At 44.8% G+C, this 22,072-nt stretch overlaps 1 protein-coding gene across 1 annotated transcript in view; it reads right to left on the bottom strand.

Annotated features, from left to right (window-relative positions):
• The window catches only part of LOC123950738 (aldehyde oxidase), an 84,410-nt gene extending 63,572 nt beyond the window's left edge, over positions 1-20,838 (bottom strand). The window contains exons 1-6 of the mRNA XM_046019078.1: positions 20,610-20,838; positions 12,128-12,185; positions 9,754-9,850; positions 7,430-7,538; positions 5,849-5,975; positions 3,980-4,041 (exon numbers count right to left, since the gene is read on the bottom strand). Of these exons, the coding sequence (XP_045875034.1) occupies positions 3,980-4,041; positions 5,849-5,975; positions 7,430-7,538; positions 9,754-9,850; positions 12,128-12,185; positions 20,610-20,654 (498 nt within the window). The 5' untranslated portion in view covers positions 20,655-20,838. The remainder of the gene's footprint in view (positions 1-3,979; positions 4,042-5,848; positions 5,976-7,429; positions 7,539-9,753; positions 9,851-12,127; positions 12,186-20,609) is intronic.
• Between the last annotated feature and the right edge of the window lie 1,234 nt (positions 20,839-22,072).

The following is a 22,072-nucleotide window of genomic DNA, read 5'->3' as shown; positions in this document are numbered from 1 at the left end:
AAATAAATAAAATCATGAATGAAAGAGATGAGATCACAACCAACACCAAAGAAATACAAACAATTATAAGAACATATTATGAACAACTATACACCAGCAAATTTGACATTCTGGAAGAAATAGCTGCATTCCTAGAGACATATAAACTACCAAAACTGAACCAGGAAGAAACAGAAAACCTGAACAGACCCATAACCAGTAAGGAGATTAAAGCAGTCATCAAAAATCTCCCAACAAACAAGAGCCCAGGGCCTGACAGCTTCACAGGGGAATTCTACCAAACATTTAAAGAAGAATTAATACCTATTCTCCTGAAACTGTTTGAAAAATAGAAATGGAAGGAAAACTTCCAAACTCATTTTATGAGGCCAGCATTAGCTTGATCCCCAAACCAGACAAAGGCCCCATCAGAAAGGAGAATTACAGACCAATATCCTTGATGAACATGGATGCAAAAATTCTCATCAAAATACTTTGGGGGAAATTGGAGGGGAGACAAACCATGAGAGACTGTGGACTCTGAAAAACAATCTGAGGTTTTGGAGGGGCGGGGTGGGTGAGAGGTTGGGTAAACCTGGTGGTGGGTATTATGGAGGGCACGTATTGCATGGAGCACTGGGTGTGGTGCATAAATAATGGATTCTGGAACACTGAAAATAAATTTAAAAAATAGGGGCGCCTGGTGGCTCAGTGGGTTAAAGCCTCTGCCTTTGGCTCATGTCATGATCCCAGGGTCCTGGGATTGAGCTCTGCATTGGGCTCTCTGCTCAGCAGGGAGCCTGCTTCCCCCACTCTCTCTGCCTGCCTCTCTGCCTACTTGTGATCTCTATCTGTCAAATAAATAAATAAAATCTTTAAAAATAAATAAGAATTTTTTAAAAAACTAAAAAAAAAAAATACTAGCCAATAGGATTCAACAGTACATTAAAAGGATTATTCACCATGACCAAGTGAGATTTATTCCTAGGCTGCAAGGTTAGTTCAACATCTGTAAATCAATCAATGTGATACAATTCATTAATAAAAGAAGGAACAAGAACCATATGATGCTCTCAATAGATGCTGAAAAGGTATTTGACAAAGTACAACATCCTTTCTTTTTTTTTTTTTTTTTTTTTTTTTTACAACATCCTTTCTTGATCAAAACTCTTTACAGTGTAGGGATGGAAGATACATACTTCAATATCATAAAAGCCATCTATGAAAAACCCACAGCAAATATCATTCTCAATGGGGAAAAACTGAGAGCTTTTCCTCTAAGGTCAGGAAAATGGCAAGGCTATTCACTATCACCACTGTTATTCACCATAGTACTAGAAGTCCTAGCCTCAGCAATCAGACAACAAAAAGAAAAAAAAGGCATCTGAATCAGCAAAGAAGAAGTCAAAATCTCACTCTTTGCAGATGATATGATACTTTGTGTGGAAAACCCAAAAGACTCCACTCCAAAATTTCTAGAACTCGTAAAGGAATTCAGTAAAGTGCCACGACATAAAATCAGTGCATGAAAATCAGTTAGATTTATTTTCTTTTCTTTTTTTAAGGATTTTATTTATTTGACAGAGAGAGAGAGAGATCACAAGTAGGTAGAGAGTCAGGTGAGGGGGAGGGGGGAGCAGGCTCCCTACTGAGGAGAAAGTCCGAAGTGGGGCTGCATCTCAGGACCCTGAGATCATGACCTGAGCCGAAGGCAGAGGCTAAACCCACTGAGCCACCCAGGCGCCCCCAGTTGCATTTCTATACACCAACAGCAAGACAGAAGAAAGAGAAATTAAGGAGTCGATCCCATTTACAATTGCACTCAAAACAGTAAGATACCTAGGAATAAACCTAACCAAAGAGTCAAAGAATCTGTACTCAGAAAACTATAAAGTACTCATGAAAGAAATTAAGGAAGACACAAAGAAATGGAAAAATGTTCCATGCTCATGGATTGGAAAAAAAATATTGTAAAAATGTCTATACTACCTAAAGCAATCTATACATTTAATGTAATCCCTATCAAAATACCATCAATTTTTTTTAAAGATTTCATTTATTTATTTGACAGACAGAGATCACAAGCAGGCAAGGAGGCAGGCAGAGAGAGAGGAAGGGAGGCAGGCTCCCTGCTGAGCAGAGAGCCCAATGCGGGGCTCGATCCCAGGACCCTGGGATCACGACCAGAGCAGAAGGTAGAGGCTTTAATCCACTGAGCCACCCTGGTGCCCCATATCATCAATTTTTTTCAAAGAAATGGAACAAATAATCCTAAAATTTATATGGAACCAGAAAAGACTCTGAGTAGCCAGAAGAACATTGAAAAAGAAAACCAGAGTTGGTGACATCACTATTCCAGACTTCAACCTCTACTACAAAGCTGTAATTATCATGACAGTCTGGTACTGGCCAAAAACAGACATAGATCAATGGAACAGAACAGAGAACCCACACATGGACTCTCAACTCTATGGTCAACTTATCTTCAACAAAGCAGATAAGAATGCCCAATGGAAAAAAGACAGTCTCTTCAACAAATGGTGTTCGGAAAATTGGACAGCCACATGCAGAAAAATGAAACTGGACCATTTCCTTACACCACACACAAAAATTGACTCAAAATGGATGAAAGACCTCAGTGTGACACCGGAATCCACCAAAATCCTTGAGGGGAACACAGGCAGCAACCTCTTCGACCTCAGCCACAGCAACTTCTTCCTAGGAACATCGCCATAGGCAAAGGCAGGGAAGCAAGGGTAAAAATGAACTATTGGGATTTCTTCAAGATCAAAAGCTTTTGCACAGCAAAGGAAACAGTCAACAAAACCAAAAGACAACTGACAGAATAAGAGAAGATATTTGCAAATAACATATCAGATAAAGGGCTCATATCCAAAATCTATAAAGAGCTTAGCAAACTCAACACCCAAAGAACAAACAATCCAATCAAGAAATGGGCAGAGGACATGAACAGACATTTCTGCAAAGAAGATAGCCAAATGGCCAACAGACTCATGAAAAAGTGCTCCACATCACTCGGCATCAGGGAAATATAAATCAAAACCTCAATGACATACCACCTCACACCAGTCAGAATGGCTAAATTTAACAAATTTAACAAACGGCTAAAATTAACAAATCAGGAAACGATGTTGGAGAGGATGCGGAGAAAGGAGAACCCTCCTCCACTGTTGGTGGGAATGCAAGCTGGTGCAGTCACTCTGGAAAACAGTATGGGAGGCTCCTCAAAAAGCGGAAAATAGAACTACCCTATGACCCAGCAATCACACTACTGGATATTTACCCTAAAGATACAACTGTAGTGATCTGAAGGGGCACGTGCACCCAAATGTTTATAACAGCAATGCCCACAATAGCCAAACTATGGAAAGAGCCTAGATGTCCATTGACAGATAAATGGATAAAGAAGATGTGGTATATATGTACAATGGAATACTATGCAGCCATCAAAAATCGAAATCTTGCCATTTGCAATGACACAGAAAGAACTAGATGGTATTATGCTAAGCAAAATAAGTCAATCAGAGAAAGACAATTATCATATTATCTCTCTGATATGAGGAAGTTAAGAGGCAGGGCAGGGTGTTGTGGGAGGTAGAGAGGGAAAAAAAATGAAACAAGAAAGGACTGGGGAGGGAGAAAACCATAAGAGACTCTTAATCTCAGGAAACAAACAGGGTTGGTGGGGGGAGGGGGAGGGGGTGGGGAGGGATAAGGTGCCTGGGTTATGGACATTGGGGAGGGTATGTGCTATGGTGAGTTCTGTGAAATATGTAAGCTTATGATTCACAGACTTGTACCCCTGGGGAAAATAATACGTTATATGTTAATAATAAATAAATAAATAAATAGAGTCTCTCTGCCTTTCCCTTTGTCCCTCCCTCCCGCCACATTCAATCTCTCTCTCTCTCTCTCTCTCTCTCCCTCAAATAAATAAATAAATAAATAAAATCTTTAAAAAAAATTCCTTTCTACTTACTTTACAGAAAGTCTTGCATGCATCAATTATGGGTCTGTATCCAGTACAACGGCATAGGTTACCTGAAAGAGAAAAACTCAACTGTATTACTCAACTAACCTAGAGAGAGGCACAGTCTGCCAAGTGCATGATGAAAGTAAGAAGCCCCATCCAAGAAGAAGGCCCTGTTGGACATTTCAGTCTATGTAATGTACAAAGTGTGATTTTTTTCACCAGCAACTTGGGATATTAGGTTGAGGGTTCTGAAGTAGAGCTGAACAACCCAGTTATTTGTGTTTTCTCTCTGTAAACAGTTTCATATCTTCTGCTTATGACAGGTGATCAAGAAACACAGTGATTTCAAGCTAAAAACTTGGTCTACACAGGACCATTAGCACATTCAAGAGCTAAGCTTCAGCTGAGAGATCAAAGACTTTTTGTAGTAGCAAAGGCAATTATTAAACTTCGGAAACAACCGGGCACACATTTATTAACAAATCATTAGGGCAGCATTTCTCTCACAGTGGTCCATAGCCCACATTCACCCACACACACCCCCAAATCTGAAGTCTTATTAAAAAAACAAAGCCAATCTGAAGCAAGCTATCTGGGGTTTAATCCCAGGAACCTTCACTCTTTACAAATCCCACCATGGAAGTCTTAAGCATTGTAAAATCTGAAAACCCCTTGTTCACATTATAAATAGCCGCGCGATCAAATGCGAAACGAGATCTAAAGGAAATCAGGCAAGAGACAGTTCACGTGCTGCATCTCTCCTTCCTACTTCCATTTGCTCTGATCCTCCATGTGTGCGGAGCCTGACTCACGAGCTCTACCCTCGTGCTCTCTGGCAGGGAAACAGGGTCCTTGGGAGGCAGGAGATGGACAGATACATCCATGGACAGTTTCACCGGGATCTGGGAGGCTATTGTTTTAAAAAAATTGTTTAGAATCTTGTAAATGAAGACCTCCTGCATCCACACACACACTGAGCTGCTGAACTCGGTAAAATCACTCTAGACTGGATCAAGACAGTTATTTGAAATAAGTTTCACCAGAAGATCTCAATCTCTTTGATCTCATGGTATACTCATCAGAGTCCTCTGAGAGCTAACGGGATCCTGAGAGCACCCCCTCCCTGGGAGAGAGTGGCATGTGGAGAAAGCTGGACCCTTTCCAACAGTAAATGAATAAACAGGTTTTTGTCATGTTTGTAAAAATAAGCAAATAGGGGCACCTGGGCGGCTCAGTGGTTTGAGCATCTGCCTTCCGCTCAGGTCATGACCTCAGGGTTCTGGGATCGAGCCCCACATCGAGCTCTCTGCTCAGCGGGGTGTCTCCCTTCTCCCTCGGCCTACTTCTCCCTCTCCTTCTGCTATTCCCCCTGCTTGTGCTCTCTCTCTCAAATAAATAAATAAAATCTTAAAAAAATAAAAGAACAGTAAAAAAGGGAGGGAGGAGACTTTTTTTTTAAGATTTTATATATTTATTTGAGAGAAAGAGACAGACAGTCAGAGAGAGCATGAGCAGGGGGACAGGAAAGACGGACTGAGCCACCCAGGCAGGGAGGAGACTTGTATAAATCAAGAGAGACAAGAAATGTATCAGCCAACGGAAATGTGTGGATCTTGTCTGAATCCTGATTTGGACAAAGTAATTCTTCCACTTACTGGTGGTACAACTTTAAATAAATTCTTCTCGCTAAACCTCAGCTTCTCCGTGTATGACGTGGGGATAGCCACAAGGCCCACCTTGCACAGGTATCATGGAGAGTAAATAAGACGATCTTTGTAGAGCATGAAAACAGCACATGGCGCACGGCGAGTGTCTACCGTCACCCCTGACCATCGCCATTATTTTAAAACAAAAGCACATGTGTATATAACCTACCACCAAGGGCTTCCATTATCTGCTCCATAGAAGGCTCTGGGTGGTTCCTCAGCAGTGTGTAGATGGACATCACCATCCCTGGGCTGCAGAAACCACACTGCGTGCCGTGACACTTGGCGATCCGCTCCTGGAAGCACAGCAAGATTAGAAATGCCGGATCTTGGGCCCTACCCCAGACCTACCGGATCAGAACCTGTACTCTGACAAGATCCCCAGGCAACCCATTTGCACAAAAAAAAAACTGGAGAAGAGGTCCTGGAAAATTCTTCTCATCCCGGGTGTCTCCTTTTCTCAGACTGGGTGGCTGTGATTACCGGTCCTCGACTTTCATTCAAGGCTTTCAGCCTTTGGAAATCACCGGGGATTTTAAAATTTCCAAGGGCCAGGAAGCAGCCCAGACCAAGAGCACAGACCTGAATTTTTTAGATTCTGCGGTGGTTTCAATACATAATCCGGAATGGGAATCACGGACATAAGGCTTACCCCCTTTAAGTCCCTCAGAGAAGTGAAGCAGATTGCGCGCCTGTTGAGAAAACCGAACCAAGCCAAACCCCCGAGTGCCTTGTAGCTGCCCACGATTACCCTATCACTGCAGCACACAGGAGCTGGCCAAGCGCAGCCATTAATCCACAAAACGGTCAAGAAGGAAGCACTGCCTCTTTCTCCACCAAACCTTTTCCCTCCCAGCATTTTCTCTTCGGAGTCTAACTTCAAAGGCGCTGCCCCATGCTGGAAGCTGTCTTCTGGCTCCACTGCAACCCCAGGAGCTCAGCAGCACTAAACGGAATGCGGCCTCACAGCTGCGAACTGTCGCCTCTCACAGGAGCGTCCACGCAGGATTTGCTCCAAGTAATGGGGTTTCACAGGACATAGACAGGGCCTGACATTCCTCAAGCCCAGGGAACGTGAAGTGTGGTTATTCTCTATGTTGCCCCCATCTTTCCCCTCTTCGGTCGTCTCCTCATAAGTGACCTTCAGTAACCTAGACGAAAACAAGTAGCAACAGCTACTTTCTACGGGCAACATATAAATAATTTAAAGGGCCAGGAGTCTGAGGTGACTTTTCCTTTGAGGTGAAGTTCCAACAAGGTGCTGCCTTAGGAGAAAAGTCTCCAAATTTATTAAAACTCCTATCATCTGTCTTTTGAACAAGACCTACATTTAAAAAACCTTTTTGGGAGCTGAGATTTTCATCCAGCTTTAAAATCAGGTTATTTTCCATTTTGTGGGCGGGGGGGGGGGGATGAAATCGTAATCCTCAATACATACGGCCCTCATTTCTTTGAACTTGGAAGACGTAAGATGGATAGGTCCCATCCAGTTAGAACATGAAAACCAAACACAGCAATGTTGGGGTTTTCTTCCAAAAGAAAAAGGCCTCTATTCTTCCAGAAGCATCTTTCTAAGAAATCAGGTGTAAAACACACACACCCGGCAGGTGTCACTCCTGGCCTCGAGCTCGGTTCCCTGTATAGGCAGTGACCAAAGAGCAGGGCTCAGACTGTCCTACCACGTTAACCTCTGGGCCTTGCTGCACTTTCTGAAGCACAAAAACCCTATGAGGGAGAAGCCCAGCCCTACCTGAACAGGATGAATCCTGGCCTTGGTGCTTCCTATGCCTTCTACTGTGGTGACAGCAGCCCCGTACAGGGAGCAGATGGGCATCAGACAGGCATTGGCGGCATGATGGCTTCAGAATGCAAAAGCAAAACACAAAGTAAATTGTACCCAGTGGGAACCGGGCCTGAGCGTTCCCCCAGCACCTCCAATATGGCAGGTTTTGTACGAGGCCTCAGGCATTGCAAATACCTTCTGTTCTCAGCTCAAGTCCAGGTTTTAGAACCAAAATATACAGGTTTCTAAACAGTACCGCATCCATACATATACACACACAAAAGAAAGATTGGAAGAATATTATTCATTTATAATTAAATGTACATATTTATTGAGTGTCTACTATGTGCCAGGCAAAGTTCGAGGCACTAGGATTCATTGGTCAATAAGACATAGAAGTTCCTGCCCTTGTAGAGTATATATCCTAGTTAAGGGAAGACAGACAGTACATATATATGTAGACCGCACACACACACATGAACTGAGAGAGTAAGAAGTCCTATGAATAAAGTGATGCAGGAGTTGCAGAGGTGAGGTGGGCATTGCTATTTATAAGTTGATCAAAGAGAGCTGACTGTGTGACATTTTTGCTGGAACCTGAATGATTTCAAGGAGGCAGACATGAAGGTTTGGGAGCAAACATTCCAGATAGAGGGACAACACATGCAAAGGCCCTGAGGCAGGAATGGGCTTGGGCTGTTTAGGAACAGAAAGGCCAGTGAGGTTGGAGCACAGTGAATACAGGAGAAATGGTGGGATTCCTGGTTGAGAGACACACAAATTAGGTAATTGTAAGGCTTCATTTAGAAACTTGTAAGAGACCTTCACTCTCATTCTAAAAACAAAACAAGCTGTATAAACTATATAATTGTAGTTTTTTAAAAACTCATCAGATGCTGGGTATGTAAAGAAACTTAAAGGACCTAAACTCTATTAAGTACAAGCCCTTTGTAAGATAGATGAGATATAGCTGTCTCCATCTCTGACATGGATGGAGGGAACAGAATCTGCTTTAGACAGGAGTAAGGAGAAATCATTCCAATTTTCAACATATTTTTAACGTGGGCTGATGCAACAAATTAAAATACAAAGATGGACTACACTGTCCCCAATCTCTTCCCCACCAAACTTCACTGAGTGCTGAGGGTAATACTCTAAAACTAGGGGTAGGGAAGGAGTGCTACAAAACAAAAACAAAAAAAGCGCTTCATGCACACGGACTCTTATTTGAGGAAGTTGGGGGGAAAGCAGAAGAACCGACAAAAACTGTAAGCACCCAGGCTTCGCAGAGTGTAGGGCAGTTGCCACCCTCCAGAGGCTGAAGACAGTGAGGCCTGGCTGTAAGAGATCTCCCAAAGCATGGAAGTGAGATGGAAGAGCAAGAGAACTTCTTGGTGAACCAGAAAATGGGCAGCCTGCTGTAAAGCAGGGAGGGATCACCCAGAGTTCAGGAAGCAAGTGACATGGCTGTGGAATACAGGCAGATCTCCGAAATCTTACCACTGCTCAGCTCCTTAGCCCTCATCTGAGCTCTGCAGAATGATGTGAAATGGTTTAAGATATGCATGGTTGAAGTCCAAAAGAGAGAAGTAGGGAGAGAGAAGAGGAAAGTGAAAGGAAGGGAGAGAAAAAAGGAAAAGAGAAGGAGGGAGAGGGAGGGAGGGAGGAGGAAGGGGGAAGGGAGGAAGGGAGAGAAAGAAATAGAGTAAATATCTGAAGAGATGATCGCTTGAGAAGTTTCCAAAGCTGATAGAAGACATCAACCCACAAATCCAAGAAACTTGGCGAACCTAAAGAAGGATAAATTTCAAACACAAAGAGAAGATGTTAAAAGTAATGGGAAACCACTGGTGATTTTTAGAGTGCGATGATCTGATTTATGCTGAAAGTGATCTCTCTGACTGATGTATGGAATCATCATGGCGGGGGCAAGGGTGGGAGCAGGGACATCAGTCAGTACGCTGTAATAGTAATACAGAAGTGTGATGATGCCATTATTCTTCACTGCAAGCAGTCCTTCCTTCCTTCCCAGACAGCACAGGGAGTCAGAGAGCCTTTCCAATTTCAACAAGGGATTCTTTGGCCATATGTTATCCTTGTTGACGGTACATTTTTCCCATAACCCATTCACATTCTGGGGGCCACGTCTCTCTTGTGCATCACTGTACCCCCGGTGCCGACCACAGTTCTTGTTGCGTAGTAAGTGCTCCTACATAGTCATCAGGTGAAGGAATAAAACAAAGTTCAAGACTTCAAAAATACAACCATGTCTGGACTTTGCTGCAAGGTACCTTATCCTCTTGGTAGTGGGGGTGTATCGTGATATCATCACTGTGCAGGCACCACAGCCACCTGTTCCACAGCCATACTTAGTTCCTGTGAGTCGAACTGGAAAAAGCGTGGTTAAAGATAATGTGTTTTCCAAAATTCTCTTCCTAGAATAGCTCTGACCTTCGGGGACAACATCATAAAAATCTCTTGAACATATAGTTAAGTTCAAATGATGTCTTAGCTGCTATTATTTAGAATCTTGTAGAGTCCTGATTTCCATTTGTGTATTATAGTTAGTCTCCTCCCTTTCAAAACAATGGGACATCATATTACCAAAACAGGGCCAAACTAAAAAAAAAGTCTGTACATATAAAGGCCTGAATATTTGAAAGTATGAGTACATTTCACATTTATCTATATCCTTATCTGTATCTTTGATGACATACAAAGTAAAATGTTGATCTGTATATCATTCTTGGAATATTTGTGTGTTATTATCCATGTTCACTGTATTTCTCTGCTTCCCAGTGGCAGAAACTGCTACTTCTGTATTCATATCTGTTCTCTCATTTTCTTCTGGTAAAAGAAACCCCATTTTTAGCCACACACGTGGTTGCCCAAAATAAAAAATACATTTTCTCAGCCTCTTCTGCAGCTGGGCAGGGTTAATGACAATGCTGGCCAATGGGATGTAAGCGTAATGCTGTGTATGACTTCTAGAACAAAATGTCCTCAAAAAGAGAGGGGTGCTGCCTTCTTCATCCCTTATTGCTTCTTATTTTCTGGAGTTCGGATATGATGGCTACACTTCAGTTAGTCGTCTCTGACCATGAGGAGAAAGCTGCATGCTGAGGAGGGTGGGGCAGCAAGACACAAGGAGCTTGGCCCCCTAATGAGGCTGGGACCTACCTCCACCTACCTCTGGGATTCCTTTATGTGAGCGCAACAGCCATGAGAACGTGTTTCATAGACCTCCCTCAACATGGAGGGTAAATGACCAAATGACCCAGCTGCTGCATTTTGTTTTCTTTCACCCCAGTTTTCATTGACTCCATGACTCCCATGGGTTTCAATGACTCCCATGACAACCATGACTCCCATGGGTTGCTTCCCACCAAAGGCTCAGTGCTATGGAGAGACAGGGGAGTCCTTGTCAGCCACCCCTCAATGGCTTTGACATAGGTGCCCTAGACTGCCCAGCAGCCCTAGACCCTCCCACTCAGCCTCCTCGCCAACTCTTCTTTACAGGTAGCACTTGCGTTGTGGTCTAATGTTTCCCTGTGCCTTCTTTAGCTCCCTGTTTCCTTATACTCAGGTGTTTTCCTAATACAAGCCTTGCACATTTAATCCCAGTTTTGATGTCTGCTTCTAAGAGAATTGAAACTAACACAATGAGAAAGGAAGAAACTTTTAACTTCTATTTTATTTACTGCTCTTTGGGATTTTCTGTAACTCACAAGTGAACCAAATCTTAAATATTACACATTAGTACCATGGATAACCAGGAAATAAGTGTTCATTGTTTTTCTGTCCAAAGATCTTGAATGACTTCCAGAACAATTGTTATTGATGTTTTTTGAGTTGTGTACTCTTTGGGGAGTCTCTCTCTCTCTAGAAGGAATAAAAATGTACAAATTCCCATTTTCACGTAATTCTGCATAAAATTTAGTGGGCGTCTATAGACATAAGGAAGCCCACTGGAGTTCATGCATTGCAGGCTAAGAATCCAATCCTTACATGATTTTATTTAGAAAGCTTTTCTTTTTTTTATATTTTGTTTATTTATTTGACAGAGATCACAAGTAGGCAGAGAGGCAGGCAAAGAGAGAAAGGGAGGCAGGCTCCCTGCCGAGCAGAGAGCCCGATGCGAGGCTCAATCCCAGGACCCTGGGATCGTGACCTGAGTTGAAGGCAGAGGCTTTAACCCACTGAGCCACCCAGGCAGCCCTAGAAAGCTTTCCTAAGGTAACATTTTCAGGTTTAATTTCTCCATGGTTCTTTTAGCTTCATTTTAGGATATTTCTGTGCTCTTTTTTCCTAATGGGCATGATAATTAGTTCTTGAAGATAGGATGTCAATATTGTGACTCTTAATTCTAAAGGATGCTTAATTAAGCCTTTTTAAGATTTGCTTTAATTCCCACGGCTAGTTTCTCCATTTTATACTACGTATTTAGTGCCAAAACAGAAATTAGAAAGAATTTGGTTCTTCTGACAGCCACAACCGCACTGCCTACAAAACTGAAATGTGGGACTTGCTTTAAAAAGATCATAAAACCATAATGGTAGGGAATATGACTCACCGTGCCTCTAAAAAGATATTTGAAATATCACCTGATGAGGATATCAGCACTATACACACACGTGCACACACTCAAAGCAAAGCAAAGGATACGCTTCTTCCTCAGATATGGTAACAGCATTGTTTCAGGATCAACATTTTTTTCTATTACCTGCACCAAAAGGAAAAGGAGAGTTATATACATAAAGTTGAGAGAGCCGGTGTGATATTTACATTGGCAAGCTCATGCTAATTTGATGGCAATGCACATTAATTAAATCTTCTACTCATATCTTCAAATTGATTAATGTTTATGGAACACGTGTTATATACAAATCATCTCTCCTAAGTGTAAAGTCAAAATCTTGAACCCCAACACCTTTTGCTGCTGTCCTTGGTCCTGAATCATCACTGTTTTCTACTGCCGTGGTTGTTTCTACCAGTAGCAACACTAGGGACTCCCGCCCAGCTTCTCCTAGAAAGTCTGATGCAGGTCACTGAAAAGATATTAGCAGAACAGCATACAGAAGAAAGAGTAGTGGGTGACTGCCAGATCAAAGAAGTGAAAGAGAAAAGTTATAAGCCAAATAATACAAAGACATGCAAGAAAGGATACACTCAAGAAGCAAGTTTTTATGGGCAGCCTGGCAGCAACCCACAGAAGGCATGACTGAAATGTCATGAGTGGTTATGTTTTCCAAAGTGATCATGTTTTCTCTCTCTTTTTTTTTTAAAAGATTGTATTTATTTATTTGCCAGACAGAGATCACAAGTAGGCAGAGAGAGAGGGAGAAGCAGGCTCCCCACTGAGCAGAGAGCCTGATGCAAAGCTCGATCCCAGGACCCCCAGAAGACAGAGGCTTAACCCACTGAGCCACCCAGGTGCCCCATGTTTTCTCTTTTTTGATTAAAACTTTGGATTTCTTTTAGAGTCACAGAACAGAGAGAACTATGGTTTGCTTCACAGTCTCAGAAGTAGCGTTCATCCTTCACCGTGTTACACTCCGTGTTACTTCTGGGAAGTAGGTGAGGAGGGACATATGCTTACTCTATGAATGTCTCCTCACCCTCAGTTCTAAGTGGCCATATGCCAGGGAGAGTGAACCATATGCCAATGACCAAGGTCAGATCTGTGTCCTAGAGGAATCTGCAGTATAGTGAGAGGTGTGATTGCGTGTGTGTGTCAGGGGGGTACGCGTACCCATACTGTAATGCCAAAAAAAAAAAAAAACCAACCTTGAAGTGCCCCTCCAGGCATCCCCAATTTAATAGGCCCTCAAATGAAACTCTTTATTTCCCAAACTTACTCTTTCCCTTCTTTTCACTAACTTGCTTAATAGCCTCACCATCTGCTAAGTCATCCCAGCTTAAAAACTCGAGCTACTTTCAACTTTTTATTTCTTTCAAGTCTCCACAATCAGTGTCACCAAGACCTGTCACTCATACTTCCACAATGATTCTCTGAACAACCTTCACTTCTCCTGTCACTCCTCAGGATCAACACGTACTCCCTCTTGCCGGAACAATGATCAGAGCTGCCTAATGCGTCTCCTGCCTCCGGTCTCGGTACCCACACCACCACTCTTCATACCACTGCTGGAATGACCTCTCTAAAGCCCAAGCCTGAGCGTCATGTGCACCTGCTGTAACTCAACCCTGCCTCCTGGCTGCCAAGTCACCCTGCTGGGAATTCCCACATCATTCAGGATGCCTGTTAAGTGACATCCTTCTGGAATCCGAATTTCTGGGAGAAAGAATAAGGAAAGGTGCGTCCTTAATGAGCACACTGAATGCGTCTTTGGGAAATTTATATTCTAGGTTCCTGGAATACAAGAAGGAATTCAAACTCCGTGGCAGAACCTCCAAGGCCTTTTTGAAAGACTGCCCATCTTCTCCTGCCATCAACCCATGTGTCTTGAACACTGGTCACGTGGGAGCACTGGATAGGCCAGCGGGACTTTCACCATTCACTACATTTGGATATAGGATTCCTTCAGAAAGTCCTCCCTATCTTCTTTACTTGGCAGAATTTTGGACATCATTCAAAGCCCTGCTCAAGTGTTCTCTTCTGTGGGGGTGCTGCCATCGAATATAGCTTTCCTCTGCTCAGGTAACCAGCTTCCCCTGCGCTCCCATGGCCAATGTCCACACATCTGTCATAGAACTTTGGACTCCATGTGACATTGTGACTTATAATTAGGAATACATATTTTGTTTTCAGTCACTGTTCCTGGCACATAGCTCCTAAAATCCCTGGAATTTCCTGTATTGAGTGTGATCAAGGGACATGTGTTATGTTAATGGTGTACTTTTTGGAATTAACTTAATGGGAGCTTGTTGCCAGAAAAAACTAACCATGGAACTTTCAGTCCTGTCCCCTGATCTCCAGACAGGGGAGAGGGACAGGGTGCAAGTTAAATCAGTTGCCAATGGCCAATGATTTAATCAGTCATGTCTGTGTAAAATAAAAGCCCATAAAAGCCCAAAAGGATAGGCTTAGAGCTTCCCGGTTGGTGAACCAGAACACATCCATATGCTACCTGTGCCAGACCCCAATTCCACGGCGTCAGAAGCCCCTTTGTTCTGGGCTCTTCCCATCACCTGGCTGTTGATTCATAGCCTTTAATACCCTTTGTAACAAACCAGTAATCAAGTGAGTAAATGGTTACCTGAGTTCTGTGAGCCCCTCTAGCAAATTAATCAAACCTAAGGAGGGGGTTGTGGGATCTGATTTGTAGTCAGTCACTGAGAAGTATAGGTAACAGCCCGGACTTGTGATTGGCATTTGAGGGCAGAGAGGGGCATTCTTGTGGGACTGAGCCCTTAACGGAACCTGATGCTATCTCTGGGGACAGAGTGTAAGAACTGAATTGAATTGTAAAACATTCAGGGGTCAGGGAATTGCTTGGCGGTGTGGGGAAAAACCACCCCCACGTTGGAACTGAGTGACGGCACTGTACATCACAATTCCCTGCGTGTGTCTAAGCCTCTCTTGATCCTGGAAGACGCCACCTTCTGTTATTCTTTGTGTCAAACACTGAGCTAGGTGCTGGGGATACATCATAGCGACATAATAAATGTTAACTGATTTTAATAAGTGCTCATGGTGTATACAATTTGCTATGAGAACACTGAGGAGAGAAGAAGGATTTCTCACAGTCTTGGGGCATCTGAACAGAAGAAAAGAAAGAAAAACAGAGAAGTGCCAGGAATGATGGCAGAAACTCTTGTTGTGTATCTCAGCACACACTCTCCCTTTCTTTGTTCCTGCTGCCTGGGAAAGGGACGAAATCTTAGACCAGAAGGCACTATATTAACAACAGGAGAGGAAAAAGAAGAAATCTGGGTCTCAGATGACATCATGAAGCTTCTGCACCAAGTAAAAATGATTTGTGTCTCGTGTGAACCACTGTTAGTTTTGAGTCTGTGCAATTCACAGCTGAAAGTAAACCTAGTTAATACATACGGTGGCAAATTTTACAGAAGCCCACTTTTAAAGACAAAACAGGATTGGAGTAGCTTAGATAACAAAGAAGAGCATTTAAGCTTGAGGGATATTTGTATGTTTTTGGAAGGAATTAACGGAAGAAGCAGGCCTTGTTTGTTTGTTCTAAGAGATGTCTCAAGAGACTGGAGTCTGGTTCAAAGTGCAACTGGCTTGAAATGTGTTTATTTTTCTTGATTTGGTGGATGGCCTGTTTGGGAGGCGGGGGAGGGAGAAGGGATATGGCATGTACCCTGTCCTGGCAGGTCTTGGAGTGAAACAGTGAGATCAAAGCCAAAGCTGGTGGCTGGGGGGTGGGAAGGGAATGAGGAACAGAGTTACTATCACTGACTCCGGTTTTGGGAGATGATGCCAGTTCTTGGATCAGGGTCATGACATGTTCCTGGCTCAGCACAGTCTTGAGTGTTGTAAGGACAGAGTCTGTCCTTCTGTATCTTCACCAGCCCTCTGTGAGATTTCAAGTTCATACTGCACAAGATTGAGAAATCACTTTCCTCTGTGTCGGGTTGGTGACTAATTCCTGAGGCATCTTCACCACCTCCAAGACAAAGGCAGAAAGAAAAGGGAGATGAGGGGGGCTGAGAAAGTGGTGAAAGAATGGAAACTAGGAAAGGGGAAGAGATATGTGTGAAAGGACAAGGCTGAGAAGTACAAGGAGAAGGAAGAAGAGATGTGTTTGTAGGACCCAGTGGGGAAGAGTCATAACCCACCAGCGTCCTTACAAGGGGACAGGCAGTGAGGACACTTCTGCCTGAGCTTCTGGTGGCTTTAAAATTCATTTTAATTGTTGGTTCTTCCCTGCCCAAGCCACATCTACTCCCTTCTACTTTTCTCTGAGTCATTATAACCATTCCAGAAATGTCCTCTCTCACCTCTGCAGACCAGGGACCCAAAGAAAGACTCACTAACGGACAGCTCTTTCCAGATTCCTATACTGATCTCAAGACCTTATGTTTGGTTGAGCAACGACTGCTTTGTAGTCCCCCTGGCACTCCCAGGCAGGTCCGGCTCCGCACACGAAGCAGATTATGTTCTGGTGCAAGTACTCATGTCCACCTCTATATACTGACGACTTGCTGTGTGCCAAGTACCTTGCTAACCACTCTCTGTGGAATTTAATCTTTACCTCAGTTCCATGAGAGATGTGACTGTTATTAGCCCCATTTTGCAGAGGCGAAAGCTGAGGCTCAGAGCTATGAAGCAACTTGCCTGAGGCCACAGAGCGGCCACGTGGCAGAGCAGAGCGCACAGGGTTCAAACCCATGACTAACTAGTTCCAAAAGTTCACACCTTCAATCTCTCTGCCTCGCTGCCCTGTCGAATAACGTGCTTTAGTTCCTGAGTTGTGTTAAAGAGTTGCGTCTTGGGTATGACTTATTTATGGCTGCTTCTCCCCTCAAACTCTAGGCTAAGTAAGTCACACGTTCTGGGGGTCCCTTGTGGAGCACGTAAAAATTCAGAAATCTCTGTGCAGTGGCCTTCCCTCTCGATAGCTCAGGCCCTGCGTGATGACGACTTTTGGCGATCTGAGGGGATTTTGCAAAAAAGCACAGATTGGAGGCTAATCATATAACCTAGAGTCTCCTAACCGGCTTCTATACAATTCTGTACATTGCTCAGGGCTCGCCAAATAAGTGTGGTCACCATCTGTCCCCATATAACGTTATTACAATATTACTGACCATATTGCCTACGCCGTACTTTTCATCTCTGTAACTTACTTATTAACTGTAAATTTATATTTAATTTTCTTCACCCATTTTGCCAGTCCCTCCAACCCCTTCCCCTCTGGCAACCCCCAGTTTGTTCTCTACTTTATGATTCTGTTTCTGTTGCTTTTTTCTTTTTTCTTTTTTTTTTAAGATTCCACATGGCATTTGTCTTTCTCTATATGACTTATTTCAAAATAGCCAAAGCAATCTTGAGAAGGAAAAAACAAATCTGGAGTTATCACAATCCTAGGTTTCAAGAGATTTCACAAAGGTAGAGCAATAAAAATATCAGGTACGGGCACTGAACAGGCGCACAGATCAGCAGAACAGAATAGAGAGCCCAGAAGTAAGCTCATGCTTAGATGATCCGTGGAGCCAGGAGAAAGTGGGCAAGAACACACAATGGGGAAAAGACAGTCTTTTCATCAAATGGGGTTGGGGAAGCTGGACCACTTGTTACACCGTACACAAACATAAATTCAAAACAGATAAAAGACCTAAATGCAAAACCTGGAACCATAAAACTCCTAGAAGAAAACATAGGCAGTAATCTCTTGGACCGCTGTCTCAGCAGCATTTTTCTAGGTGTGTCTCCTCAAGTAAGGAAAATAAAAGCAAAAATAAACTACTGAGACTACACCAAAATTAAAAAAAAAAAAAAGCTTTTGTATACAAAGGAAACCATCAACAAAACAGAAAGGCCACCGAGTGAATGAGAGAAGATATTTGTAAATGGTGTATCTGATAAGGGATCGATATCCAAAATATATAAAGAACTTAATACAACTCAACACCAAAAGAACTCAAATTCAACTAAGAGGGCCTCGGAGGCAAGTTTTTAATCCCAGAGGTCGTGTTTGACCTTAGACCCCTCTTTGCTGGTGATTTCTCTCTCTCACTTTTCTGAACATTTCCTCATCCTCTGAACCAGAAACTTTATTCTATCTACGGGGTGATCAGGATTGCTTGCCAGGAATGACACACACCCCTAACAATTTGGAAGGGAGGAGGAGGAAAGGGAAGGAGCAGCATGGTTACTTTTAAAAGAAAAATTTACTCCGTATCTTCAGAGTGTACTTTCCAAATGATCACAGGACATTTGACCCATAGATAAAAATGAGCCCCTAGATAAGAACCAGCTTATCTATTTTTAAAAATCAATAGAGCACGAACTGTTGTTGCAATTATGTTAAAAATCCCACTAGAGTTTGTTTGGGGGCAGGGAAGGGAGGATGAGGAAGAAGCTAGACTCAAAAACCAGTTTCCTCGTTCACCCAGAACCCTCACCATCACCCACAGATCCCCAGTAATCTGGCTCCTGGCCACATCCCCAACCCCACCGCCCTCCTTGCTATCCCTTAGCATGCAGAAATCCCCATGGATGAATACCCAACTTTTGTAGCAACATGGACGGGACTGGAAGAGATTATGCTGAGCGAAATTAGTCAAGCAGAGAGAGTCAAGTATCATATGGTCTCACTTATTTGTGGAGCATAACAAAGAACACGGAGGACATGGGGAGATGGAGAGGAGAGGGAGTTGAGGGAAACTGGAAGGGGAGATGAACCATGAGAGACTATGGATTCTGAAAAACAACCTGAGGGTTTTGAAGGGGCAGGGGGGTGGGAGGTTGAGGAACCAGGTGGTGGGTAATAGGGAGGGCACGTATTGCATGGAGCACTGGGTGTGATGCCAAAACAATGAACACTGTTATGTTGTAAATAAAAAAAAATAAAAAATAAAATAAAAAAATAAAAATCCCCATGCCCGACGGTCTCTGCAGCGCCATTCCCTTCCTCTGGGATACGTCTCCCGGATGTTCCCTCCTCCCTTCACACCTGTCACTGCTCAAATGTCACTCTTTCGGAGAGACCTAAACATCCATCCCACTTAAAATACCAGCTCCTGTTCACTCTCTGTCCCTTCCCTTTGCTCTAGGTTCTGTCCTAGCACTTACCACCTTTCCACTTTCTTATGTGCTTGTCGCCTGCCTCCCTAGCACACTGTAAACTCCGTGCAAGCAGGGACTTTGTCATTTCTGTGTTCTGTTGCCTCCCCTGAGAACGCCGGAACCCTCCTTCTCCAGCAGACCCTTAACAAACAGATTAAACACACATTGTCACTCCTATCTCAGTAGTAGTATCCCCTTTTAAAAGAGGACCTGGGGCTCTAAAAGTTTAGAGCATCCCAGTAAGAGAGCTGGAACTGAATCCTTGCTTGTAAAAAGGGCAGAGTTTTGTCTGCTCTGCCCTTCAGTCATGCAAAGAAAGATGTAATGCGAACCCTGCATCCCACTGCCAATTTTTACGCTCTGAGTAGTCCTCTGAGGGGATCCCAAGAGCCCCATTACAGATCAGAAATAACAAGCTCATGTTATCTAGGGTGGAACTCAGGCAACAGGGTCAGAGGAAGGTTTTATGGGACTAGAACTTGTATAATTTGGGGAGGGGTCTTCTTTTAAGAAAAACACTACAAAACCACAGTATAAAAATAGGATCAGGCCCTTAGAAGAGGCTTCCAGTGAGAGGTCCTGATGCCTGACTTCAGTCTCTTGGTGTGTCCCTCAGGCCGGTTGGGAAAGTGGGTTTGGCTACCCTGGACCCAGGCGCAGGGATCCCCCTTGGCTCTGAAGGGGCTGGCACTGTGGAAAGGCCGGTAGCGCGGCCCTCGCTTGGTCATCTTTTAAGGAAGCCCTTTTACGTTCCTGCCTCAGTTTCCCTCTTGCAAAGTAGAGCCAATCTACTGGGACAGCGTTGAGTGAACGGGGTTCACGGCCCCGTCGGGGGAGAGGGGTGTTTTCAGGGCTGCCCAGGGGCTTTGCTGCCCCGCAGGGTCGAGCACGCCGGGACCTCTCGCCCAGGCTCTGCAGACCCAGCCGGGTTTCCGAGAGCACAGACGCCGCGTCACCGCGGACGGCGGGAGGACCTTCAAGACCCCAGAACCCGCTTCTGGCTCCAGCTCCGCCAGGAACTTGCTGTGACGGAGTCACAACCGCCTCATCCGAGAAGCGATCGGGCCGTTCGAGCGCGTCCGTCGTTCGGGTGTGACCCGCCCTCTGCTCCAGTCGCACCGGAGCGCCGAGCCCGGGCTGCCGCTCGCTCCGCGTCCATGCGGACGTTCCGTTACCCGCGGGTTTGAGGGGAAGGTGGGCAGCGCTGACCCCGAGGAGGAAGAAAAGCCATTTCTCCTCCTGTTTGCGGGGCGGGTGGGGTCGGGGGTCAGTCGGGGCGTCTCGGAAGCAGAAGGAAAAGGAACCCCGGCGAGTGGCCCCCGAGCTCCGGGGCGGTCGGGAAAGCACGGCCGCACCCGCCGGGTGGGGCCGGAGGTGCGCGCGGGGGCAAAGCCGCCCCCAGCCCAGAAACGGCTCCGGAGCGCTCACCTTGCGGCCGTTCACGTAGAAGAGCAGCTCCGCCGCCCGCTCCATGGTGGTGGGGGGCACGGCCCGGCACCGCGCCCCGGGTCGCCGACTGCGCTGCCCGCCGAGCCTCCCCGGCAGCCCAGCGCCTAGACAGAGTGTCCCGCTGCGGACCCAAAACCCCGCGCGCCTGGCGGGGGAACTTGCCGGGATCCCAGGACGTCACGCGAGCGCTCCGGCCGCCCCGAGATCATTGGCCGGACGCCCGCCCCCCGCCCCGAGATCATTGGCCGGACGCCCCCGCCCCCCGCCTCGCGCCCACTCCCCCCGCCCGCGCGGGCTCTCCGCCCCCCGGCAGGTGCGGCAGGTCCCGGGGCGTCCCTTTGGTTGTCTTTCCTTGGTGCATATATTTTTTTAAGATTTTATTTATTTATTGGACAGACAGAGATCACAAGTAGGCAGAGAGGCAGGAAGGGAAGCAGGCTCCCTGCTGAGCAGAGAGCCCGAAGCGGGGGCTCGATCCCAGGACCCCGGGATCATGACCGGAGCTGAAGGCAGAGGCTTAACCCACTGAGTCACCCAGGCGCCCCTCTTTGGTGCATATTTTAAGCGGCTTTCCAGCCAGATGCGCAGCTCGGGACCAAGTCGGTTTTGGCGCCGCTGCTCCCACCACGTTCCCACCACACCCGGTGCAGAACTAACAAAACAATCCGGTTTGTTCCAACTTGGCAGGAAAGGAACTTAAAACAACCAGCGGCTTTACAACTTGATCTTAACAGTTTTAGAAATAACTATCCAAGTTTATTTTTAAAACCAAGAGCTATCTTGATCTAAACTTTTTTTAAAAGCTTTATCACTATTCACAGTTTATCCGGTAAATAACAACAGTTTATCCGGTAAATATGAACAGAGATAACAAACATCCTGGAATTTTTTTTAAAATATTTTATTTATTTGACAGAGAGAGATCACAACTAGGCATAGAGGCAGGCAGAGAGAGAGGAGGAAGCAGGATCCCCACGGAGCAGACAGCCCGATGTGGGGCTTGATCCCAGGACCCTGGGATCATGATCTGAGCCGAAGGCAGAGGCTTTTAACCCGCTGAGCCACCCGGGCGCCCCTGGAATTTTTTTTTTTAAAGCAACTTGGAAAATACTGAAAGGCATTAATATAAAAATTATCTGTAAGCCTATGACTTAGAATTTAGCAGTATTAATTTTGGGGTTTATCTTTACATTTTTGAAATCTGCCTGTAACTCCTTTTAAAAACTCAGAACCGAACTAGTTATTTTCCACATTTGTTTTCACTTAACAAATCTAGAACACAGGGGCGCCTGGGCGGCTCATTTCGTCAAGCCTCCAGATCTTAATTTCGGCTCTCCTCATGATCTCTGGCTGGCCTTCAGCACAGTCGGCTTGTCTCTCTCTGTCTGCGCCTCCCTCCACTTGCTCTCCCTCTCTCTCTCAAAAATAATTTTTAAAAAAAT

Source organism: Meles meles, chromosome 9, assembly GCF_922984935.1.
Source record: "Meles meles chromosome 9, mMelMel3.1 paternal haplotype, whole genome shotgun sequence".
In the NCBI taxonomy this organism is placed as follows: domain Eukaryota; kingdom Metazoa; phylum Chordata; class Mammalia; order Carnivora; family Mustelidae; genus Meles; species Meles meles.
This window is presented reverse-complemented; position numbering and strand designations above follow the sequence as displayed.